Raw genomic sequence first — 11242 nt, 5'->3', positions numbered from 1 at the left:
GACTGTTACAACAGAAGACTGGTATTACAGGTCTTGTGTTTTTCTGTGTGGCATAAAGAGAGTCCTCTGTATTTTCACTGTTACTATTACCTGTACATTACTAAACATTTTTGTAAAGTTATTGTACAGGTATATTTTAAGACCAATATTGTGAGTCTGTATGTAAAAAGGTGATTTTATGTTTGTATGTTACTGTACTGTACCACAGTGGTCCTGGGGTTAGGGTTATGGTGATCGGGTTGGGAGTGTTGTTGAGAGTTCACTGTTGGTACTTTCTTTTAAGCGTCCATGTTTTCCTAAGCACTTTGTACAATAGCTATTGTCATTTGGATATGAATTGTCACTCATGTTACTGTACACAAAGGCTATGATCAGGGTCAGTGTTTTGGGAACACCAACTGTATTGATGTCACACTGGCACATTCAGCAAGCTCACTCCTCCTAGGACCTACCTGTAAACCTGGCTGGCAGGACCAGTGCTGATAACCACTGTGTTAACAATGGCTTGAGTCTTAACAATGGCTTTTGTTGTGGTAACATGAAAGGGTCATTTATTGTGGGTGGGGAAGGGAATCATTCATTTGTTATTAGGACACATAATTTATTTATATTGCGACATTTGTGTTATGTTCTCCTTTTGCTGGAGTGTTTATTCATTTAGTCTTTTGTACAAACCATGAAGTTGGAAAATCAAAATGGACCCAAAAGGGAATGTTGATATGATTTGTTAGATTTTTTTAAGCAATACCTTTTTTATAAAGTTATTATCTTGTATAGTGTAATTGTTTTAATGGGACCACAGAGTAAAGAAATTGTATTTTTCAAGTAGGATTCAGGTTAATTTTCATCATACAGTACCAATGGCAGAGAGTGGAACGTACATTTAATAAGTGTTTTCTATTCATTAATCACCACACACAATATATTCATAAATAAATGAATTTATTGACAAATACACAAAGCTATAAAAACATACAGGGTGTTCGGTACTTTCAGTGTGACTTTTTCAGGTGGCTTATTGTACAATGTAAATTTCAGTGGCACACACAGACACAGACTCAGACTTGTTAGAGCTGTGCTACATTATATTGATTGATTTTTTTCATAATGAAATCTAACCAGTTAAAATGTCATACTTTATATTTTGAATGAACAGATTAAATACAGTTTGTTCATTTTTTTTACACCAGAATGGTTCCTTCCATTCTTTTCTATCAATCACGTACAGTATAACAACACTTACAGCAGGTTAGTTAAAGCATCTGATGTGACATTCAACATTTGACTAGATTTAGGTTGAGGGCAACTCTCAATGACTGTCTTGTTTACTCTTGTCAGGCTTCACAGAAAAAATCACCTGCCCACTGCCACTGTTGAATTCTGTCACAGAGTTTGAGATGGTTCAGTATTTACCTCACCTACTACATAGTTTAACACTAACCATCAGAGCCACTTGCAAACATGTTTGTTTGTGGCCACAAAACCCTTTTACCTATGGAAGCTGACCAAACCACTTGATGTCGCCATCTGTGTTGTTTACACTGTTACTCAATGAGGCCAATGTCTTTGAATTATCATTTTTATCACTGTAACTAATTTGTACTATTTTTACGTAATATAAAATTGTTTTAACAGAATCTGGATCTACAGATTGTTTTCAATTCTGAATAAACACACGTATTCTATGAATGGTGTTTTGTGTCTGGTTCTGTATAAGAGAAATGGACAGAGACAAAAGTTAATATGCAAATACAAAGTTGCGAATTGTTCACATCCCATCCTGCTGCTCAGATTCAGTGTTTATCATGCAGACACTGCAAATGGGTAAATCTGACTAAATTCATGAGAAAACAAATGTTTCACATAAAGCACATGTAATTCAAGTATACTATGTTTGCTATATATTGAATATTACAAAAATAATTTAGTTGCAGAATGTATTTACTTACATAATATACAGAATTCAAGATCCAAGATTTAATTAGCACTCTTCTGAAATAATTGACAAATTAGAGGTCTGTAGACTTTCAGATAACCAGAATTAAATACTGTATTACAGACCACATAGGTCAGTGAGAAAAACAATGTTTTCACTCACACTATTTAGTATATTATTTTTTAAATGTTTTATTTAGAAAAGTTAGAAAACATAAAAATTATTATAATTCTGCAACATTCAAGTAATGACTCTTGTCTGTTGCTTGTTGCTAGTATGACCAAAAGAGTCACCAGCAAATTCATCACTCATTATATCTACACAATCTAGACATTGAATGACGGGGAAATTTTGTTGAAAAGAGTGATTTTATCCATATCTGACTGGTACATGTGTTCAATTTACTGAACAGTATGCAATGTAATAATTTGTTCAGTATGAGTTCATTATGAGTGCAGACGGTGATGTAATATAGAGGTGCATGGTAGTCATGTGAAAGCTGCCAGAGTGACTATCTAAGTGTATGTGTGCGATATGACAGGTTCTACTGAAAGTCCAATGCTGTAGCCTGTGATGTACATGCTGGTACATTCCTCTAGTGAGATCATCAGTAAGGAGCAACTTCAGTAGAACTGTGTTGGTGCTGTGGAGACCAGTGGAGGCTGGTGGAGGCAGAAATCGGAAGACGGGCTCATTGTAATGCATGGAATCGAATGAGGAATGGTATCAAACACATGGGTTTCCATTCCATGCATTACCATGAGCCCTTACTCCAACAGTCTCCACTGGTAAAGACCCAGACCCTCCCTGACCTAGACCCTGATATTGGTCATTATCTCTGGTTCACATCACATGGGGAGAGAATGCCTGGTACAGTATGGTGTAGAGAGGACTCACATCCCTACACTCAGATGGACACGGGACAGATGATGATGCGATCCTCCAGCATCACGCTTAGCACCAGGAACACAAAGTAGAGCAGGAACATGGTGGAGCCCAGCATCTTGTTCATCTTCCACTTGCAGGCGGCGATGGAGAAGATGACGAAGAGGAGCATGAGGAAGAGCAGGACGATGGCGCAGAAGAGCCCGTTGCTGCTCACCGTCACAGGAGCGAAACCATTGAGGGCGGACCACATTAGCCAGGGAACAGGCAGGCTGAGGAGAGAAAGAGGGATGAAGAGGGAGAAAGAGGGGGGGGGAGAAAGAGGGAGAAGAGGGAGAAGAGGGAGAGAGAGGAAGAGGGAGGGGGTCTGTTTGACATCATTGTCCTCATTAGTAAGCCTCTCTGAGCTGTAGTTACAGGGGTCTTACTCACCCCATGGTGATGTCGAAGATGTTGCTGCCCACAGAGCTGGACACAGCCATGTCCCCCAGACCTTTACGGGCCACGATCACACTGGTGATGAGGTCAGGGATGGACGTACCCGCAGCCAGGATTGTTAGGCCCATGATCTCCTCTGAGATACCAATGGTCTCACCCACCTAGGGAAACGTGGGGGTGTAACATAGGAATTGGCCAATGTACTATACTATAGAATGTACATTGCCAATGGTTATGGTTACCTACTGTACATTCTATACAGTTCTACACACATGGGTTTACTTACGTATGTACAGAATGCACATTTCACCCATGTGTTCTATTGTAAAGACCCTAACCCTAACCCTAACCCAAAACAATCTTCATTCTTTAAGCCAATAAGAGTAAATACTACCTCTTCTACCACTAACCTGATGTGCCCACCACACCATGAGGTAGGAGAAGACAGCAATCCACAAGATGGAGCCGAGGAAGGTCATCGCAAAGAACTTTTTGGATGTCTGTAGAACAAAGAGAGAAGAAGCACCAAGAATACATCATATAAGGTCTCATGGGCCTCAATTGGTGCCTATCAGTGATGGAAACCATTCTGCTTATCAGACGGATGCTTAATACATATATTGATATATAAAAATTATATGACATAATCAAGCCCAGAGGTCGATTAAGGAGGATGAGCATGGTTTCTGGTTACACATTTTTATCATAAAATCAACACCATTGTTTACCATTGTTAGTAGTTGTGTTACGCTTACTTTAATTTCCCTCTTCATAGTTTTATGATGCAGCAATAGAGCACCTTTAGTGGATGCCTTATTTTGCCAAAATGCTCCACTGAGAGATTCAGGAGATCTTTTATCCCAGCAGCTTCAAGACGTTGTAATGATTTACTAGTAGTCTGTGGCTGGAGGAATGTATCTCACTTTTGCACTTTTGTGCTTCCTTGATCTCTAATTCCTAGATGTGAATTTAATATTGTGATATGGCACTGTAATGATTTGTGGTTTGTTATTAGTGGCTTATTGGCGTGTGTTGTCTTGTGTTGATTGTTTGTTTTTGCCTGTTGTCATACCTGCTGCTGTAAATTAATTTCCCCTTGGGGATTAATAAAGTCATACTCTACTCTACTCTCTACTCATGTTTTTCTGGGTCTTACTGGATTGCGGACATCAGGCACAGTCAGCCATAGAGGGAAGACAATGGGCAGCAGAAAGAGATAGGTGGCTTGTTTCCGCCGTGTCTCTGGCCACACTAAAGTCAGAGGCTCTTCAATTTCTTCTTCTTCCTCCTCCACTTCCTCCTCCTCTTCCTCCTCTTCTTCCTCCTCCTCTTCTTCTTCCTCACTGTCCTCATCACTGACTTCCTCACTGTCATCGTCATCATCACTGCCGCCAGCTCCCCCTGAGCCCCCTGGTCCACCATCACCCGCCACCTCCTGGTCCTCCTAGAGAGAGAGAGAGAGAGAGAGAGAGAGAGAGAGAGAGAGAGAGAGAGAGAAAGAGAGATGAAAACCACAAATCCTTGTTGATGAATAGGCTAATAAGGCCATAAATCCATTGAAAATGTTGCATGTGCTGAAATAGTAATACATATTATTATCAAATGACTACAGATCTATATGAACTCAACAGCAGTCGTAGTTGATAAAATAGTATATTGCTAAAAACAACTACCTAAAAGTTATATCTAGATACAGTATATTTGAAAGCTGTATGTCTGTCTTGTACGGAGAATCTTACATAGACAGTAATCATAGAGCCACTTCTGTGCTTTTTGAGAACCACCAAGAGAAAGGTGGCTCCTACCTTCTTTTCCTCCGGCTGCTCCTTTTTCTCCTCCTCCTTGGCTGCAGGCGGGGCGGGCGGGGCGGGCGGGGCGGGTGGGGCAGGCGTGGCGGGCGGTGGCTCTTTGGGCTGTTCGCTCTTACCTCCAGCTGCTGGGACAACAGCCGGGAGGAAACATAAACAGCAACACTACTTCGTCCCTCTAATTATCATCTAACCAGCTCACACACACAGAGATATACATGGGAATTTCCATATCAAACACCTACTGTTCCCAATTAAAATGAAAAACAGCATAATCCACAATATCTATTTGCATGGTCCAGTAATTGCATCTCCATATTGCTACAGGCCTTTATAAGAATCGGTCATGTTTTCAAACAACTGCCTGATTCATGGACCCTGGCTCTCATTTTTAATTCATCAGCTGGAATATGGTTGTTATGATAGCTAATGGGTAAAGGAGCTCTGAATCCCTGACAAAGGTAGGGACATGGATCCAGAGAACAACAGCCCAGACTACTGGCAGCAGGCCCGTGCTACAGCACCTTTCATCCTGTGGACACACGGCTACTACAGCTGGTGTGCTGCTTGTGCTAACCGGTCAATGCATGCCTCTTAATCACCACACTGCATATGCAACAGGGCTCACCTGTGAGGAGGGAGTTGAGGAGGGAGCTGGAAGCACACAGACCAATTAAAACCATGTGTGACTACGCAGTAAACCATAATTACCAGACTACCACAGGTCATGAGGTAGTTCTCTTCTGTGTCCACAAGGGTGGATGGGTAGACAGTGGGTAGTGCTACCATTCATCATGCAATGTAAATGACCCTATGGAAACCCTCAGCTTTCCAAACACCCTGTTTGAGTTTAAGTTTGGTTTCAATCAATCCATGATCTATCTCACCTTCAGATTTAGTTTGGGTCTTCTCCACTTTCCCCTGGGCCATGCTATTCAGAATTGTTGCCTTGTCCTTAAACTTTCCTGCCAAACCAGACAAGCAAACTGTGAAGGGTATAACAGAGAACATATTACCTGTGATGCAATTTTGATGCAGTTACTGGATCATAACACTTCTATAACACTTGACAACGCAAGTGTCCTCAGAACCCACATCACACACGCCACAACAAAAGCAAAAAACACAGCAAGAAAGTACATTGCCAACACAATAACAACTTAGAACAGCAACAAAATCACCATAACGTAGCATTGCATAGAACAGCAACATCAACACAGTAGTTGAGTAATGGCTCCTAATGGCCTCAACACAGCACCGGAGTAGAATGAACTCGCCACAACAATATCTCAGCACAGCAACACTGCACAGAAATGCAGTTCTTTGTCAATCTTATCAAGGATTGACAATCGCTCTCATCACAGGAGGACACAGCACTAACAGCTCTCAATACAGTAGCACCTTACCTTTCCCCTGGACTGAACTGCCAGCATGTACATCTCCATTCAAAACTGTGTCTAATAAACAGATGAATAATAAAATAAACGCATAATCATCTTGATTCAGTGGCCTAATCTGAGTTCATGAACAGGGTGCCTTTTAGCGATAGCAAAAATCAATTATTTTGTTGTTATATATTATAATAATAAATATTATTTTGTTATTTTGTTGCTATTGTTGTGTGGATATACGTAACTCATCGGGGGAGGCTGGTGGAGGTAGAAATCTGAGGACAGGCCCATTGTAATGCATGGAACATGGAACACACGTGTGTTTGATACCATTCCTGTTTTTGTTCCATGCATTACAATGAGCCCATCCTCCGATTTCTACCTCCACCAGCCTCCCATGTAACTCATATAACTATGGGATAAACCATGAGCAGAGTAAACCTGAGAGAACCATTGTATAAGTGGGGTCTTACAGTAAAGGCATTAATACAGTTGCTCAAACTCTCTCTTTACCTCACTCTCTGTATCTCACTACAAATTAATCTCCTTCTCTCCTCTCTAATCTTTATATTCCTCAAATATAATCTCCAGAGTGTAGTGCCACAGTTAACTATGGTTGTGAAATGTTATGTCACAGGTATAGATGGACCTAGTTGGTCAGGGCAATGTCTCTATGTAACTGGTGGTCTAGTGGAGGCTGTATGATAGCCCTATTGAGATAAAGGGATTGGGCTCGTGGAGGTTGGATCTGATCCAGCTTTTATGGGCTAAATCAAAAGCTGATTACAGGGCTGGAGCAGCGCAGGGCTGGGGGCCAGAGACTGAGCCAGCCACAGCCCTGGGCCGCAGGTGCAACACACGGACGGAGGACACAATGAAGGTCACCGTACACTCCTGGCCCCCAGGGGTGACTCTGCGAGAGACCAGCAGCAACATCCAACCAAAGCATACAGAATAACGCTCAGCACTCTAGCCTGTGTGAACCATATACCTCCAGGGAGCAATAGGTTGCTTCCTATCCAGCGTTCGACTCATGTAATTCAACAATAACACAGAGGAGGATGAAGTTCCACTTCTTCCATACTTAGTTCACTGATATGACAATGCAACATGGCTACAGTTCATTGTACCACATTTCCCACTACACACCTGAATCACTACATAGATTGACATAGGTATTTATCTGCTTAGTATCAATCTGGATTTAGTGCTACCTTCATTTGGAACACTTTGCTAATCCATTGTAGAGAGGGAAGGACAAAGGGACTCTGTCCATAACAACCGATTTCAGGGCACACAAAAAGTGTTTGACAACATTAGGTCAGCAGTAAAGTGCACATTTTAGGATAACGTGACGTAGAGAGCCCTTACCCTCTCCTAGAGGGTCTAATGTATGGATCATCAGCTGGAAGATGGTGTTTCTCATCGTGCTGTTGTGTAGAGAGGCTGAACTGCCCCCTCGCTGAAGGGCTGGCTTCAACTAGGGGAGAAAGACAGTGAGCTAGGTGATAAGGGCAGGCTCAAAAAAAGACAAAAGGAGTGGCAGGGTGATACTTTATTGAACGGTTGTACCTTCAGTCGATTCTTGTTCTCTTTATCAGAAGGAGGCTTGTCGTCAGGGGTTGTCCCATTTTCCTGTGCAAAACAATGGTTCATAAGTACTGAATACATCCCATAGGAGTGGGGACGTATCCAAATCATCTTAACCCCTTAGAATACATTTCTTGATATTGTACTTTATATTCAGAGTGGAGGGGTCACTACAACTAAATACTGTTATCTTTGGTTCTATTAAGATAATCAATATGCGTGTTCTTGGGATTTGAGTGTACAAAAAGCCTATATGACCTATCAGTGACAGGGTTGTGAAAAAAAGAGGAACTTACTGCAAAAGTTTCACAACCAAGTGTTTCCCTAAACCTTATTAAGTCATGTTTTTCTATGATTTGGGTATTTGGCTCACAGAAAAACCCCTTAGCAGGAACTCAAGTCTACTTACCCTATGTAAGCTTCAATCACACTTACCAGGGTTAAACACAGTATATGTTACAGCTACAAGTTGTGCAGTGCTGCACCCTCTCAAAGGATAAGGAGCTGTAGTGGGTGATCGGCTTTGGTTCTACAAGGCCTAAGTGAATAGCAGCCCATTCTGGTTCCATGATTTCCACATAAAAACCTCAGGTGGATGTATAGCAGGGGAGGCTAGTGGAGGTAGACATCAGAGGACAGGCTCATTGTAATGCATAGCCTAGAACAAGGAATGGTATCAAACATGTGCGATTTCTGCCTCCACCAGCCTCCCCTGGGGTATAGAGATGTCATGGCAGATCAGTAAATGATCACGTACAACCCCCTCATGGCACTGGATGTGTGCTGAACATGAAAGAATGAGCATGCAAGTGATTCATGCTTGCATGAATCACTTGCATGCTCGTTCTTTCCTGATCAGCACCAACAACAAAAAATGCTTTGAAAACATAGATTAGAAGGGGATTGAACTGGAATGACATATGGTTGAATGAGGTTCCCATTAGAGGCTGTTGTATGTAGACTATCATGTTGATATTTGGCAGCTCATCAACCACCTGCTCCTTGCAGACATCAGGGATCCTTTTCATCAAAGATACTGAATACCTATTTGAAGTCAACTAGAGTATTCCACTGCAATCACTACTGACATGTATTTATTTGATTTTAATGTTTTGTTACCTTTATGTATACAGGGCTTGCACAGTAAACACCTAGTTCAGCTTTTACCAGGACTTCTGGATACACAGTTCATAACTGCATGGCCTGATCATCAAATTGATGATGTGTCAAAATGGTGAACTAGCCCTTTAACATAGTGATAGAGATATTGGGATCCGCTTAATGTTTTAAATGTTCATGAGGTCATTGTTATCATCAGTACTAATATCAAAATGGCCTATACCACCTGATTAAATTATCCACACACCAACTGTGTACACATTCTGCATACAGTATCTATATCACAACTTGGTGCTATAATGTGAACAGACCATGACTGCAAGTAGCCTACAGGACAGTGAGAACAGAGGAGGCTGGTGGAAGTAAAAATTGGAGGACAGGCTCATTGTCATGGATGGAATGGAATGAGGAATGGTGTGATAGCATTCCTCATTCCATTCCATGCATTACAATGAGCTCGTCCTCCGATTTCTACCTCCACCAGCCTCCACTGAGTGAGAATGTTATCACACCAGTGATGGTTGTATTCCAAAGGTTGATATACAGAGCTGCATGATGCAACAAAGGAACACATACCTTGTCTGCCTCCTCCACAGTGATGACTCTGACAATGCTCTTGTGTTTCATGATTTGGGTCTTAAAAGCTCGTTCTAACTGCACATTGTACTTCATAAAGGACACATAGAGGGTGTATCCCCCCACCAGCATCAGGCTCTCCCACCACATGATGGTGTTATCCAGGAAGAAAACAATGAGCATGATGAGGTCCAGGATGTAGAAGGAGACGTCCCTGAACAGAGGCCACCAGGTCAGATGGAGCATCTCCCGGGAGAACAGGGCACACATGCCGATCACAAAGAGGATGTTGAAGACCGCCGAGCCCACGATGGTGCCGATGCCTACGTTGCTGTGAGAGATGAAGACTCCGATCAGGGAGGTAAAGAGCTCCGGGGCAGAGCCTCCGGCAGCCATGAACGTGGCCCCCGCCACGTCATCAGAGATGGCCAGCTTGTCTGTGATCACCCCCAGAGCAGGTACAAAGAACTCATCACACACGATGGCCAGGGACACGAACATGTAGATCATCCCAAAGATGTGCAGCATAACCCAGCCGTTCCTACGGTCTTGAACAGAGAAGATGTCCTGAGGATATTCACCTTTCATATGTGGAGCGTCACCAGGGGAGGAGAGTGTGGTGTTGGGTACTGGGGGGGTTGTGGGGGTCAGGGTGGTCAGGGGTGGTGTGGGTGTGGGAGCCTCAGTGGCCTTGGGAGGTACAGGATCCACATAGATGCAGTGAACGATAGTCCGGTTTGCAGTTGATGATGATGATGATGATGACGGTGATGATGATGATGACGATGACGATGATGACGATGATGATGATGATGATGATGATGATGATGGAGGGACCTCTGTGGTGGTAGATGATGTCACATCTGAAGTTGTTTCAGAGTAGTCTACCACCTCAGTTGTTGTTTGATATGATTTCTCTAGTTTGCGAATGTGGCGTCTCCCATCCAAAAATGTCGCTAGTGCCTCTGTTGAGCCCTCCTCAGGATCCTCTCCAATCTGAGGCATTGGCCAAGGCTCTGTCAGTCTGGCACTGATGGTCAGCTGGTAGATGCAACACAGGAAAACCCCAGAGAGAAGGAATAGTACGCGGCTCAGCTGTAGTCGCTTCCTCCGTGTGCTGTACATTTTCCCCAAAGTGGTGGTGGTATTGGCTACAGAGAATTAGGTAGCATAAATGGGCAATGGTAAAGGACAGGTCCAAGATTTCTCCCCAAAAGACAAGGGGGTGATGGAGTACAAGGCCCTGGCAGTGTGATTCATGTCATTCCTCAAAGCATTGGAAAATCCCAGCCTGTTGAAAAATAAAAGAAAACACTCAATTGAAATGATAACCTGACAGATTTTAAGCAACAGGTGGTACACAGTCTGCAGTCTATTGACTTATACATTCCCCACGTCTCCATTGTCAGGATATTGCACTTGAGACATAAGTGTCTCTCAAAGCCTGGGTACAAGTAGCCCAGGCAAATGTTGCTATGACAACATGTTAATTGTACCCC

General features: G+C 42.7%; 1 protein-coding gene across 1 annotated transcript; it reads right to left on the bottom strand.

Annotated features, from left to right (window-relative positions):
- Positions 1-2843: 2843 nt before the first annotated feature.
- On the bottom strand, positions 2844-10868 carry slc24a1 (solute carrier family 24 member 1; the record flags this gene model as incomplete). The annotated part of the gene is made up of 11 exons (XM_083666435.1): positions 2844-3093; positions 3254-3420; positions 3670-3759; positions 4416-4703; positions 5065-5192; positions 5955-6032; positions 6474-6524; positions 7830-7938; positions 8031-8093; positions 9744-10505; positions 10707-10868. 11 exons carry the CDS (start codon positions 10866-10868, stop codon positions 2844-2846), a joined length of 2148 nt encoding a protein of 715 aa, XP_083522561.1.
- Positions 10869-11242: the final 374 nt, after the last annotated feature.

The sequence above is a fragment of the Argentina silus genome (genome assembly GCF_951799395.1).
Source record: "Argentina silus genome assembly, chromosome: 3".
Classification (NCBI taxonomy): Eukaryota; Metazoa; Chordata; class Actinopteri; order Argentiniformes; family Argentinidae; genus Argentina; species Argentina silus.
This window is presented reverse-complemented; position numbering and strand designations above follow the sequence as displayed.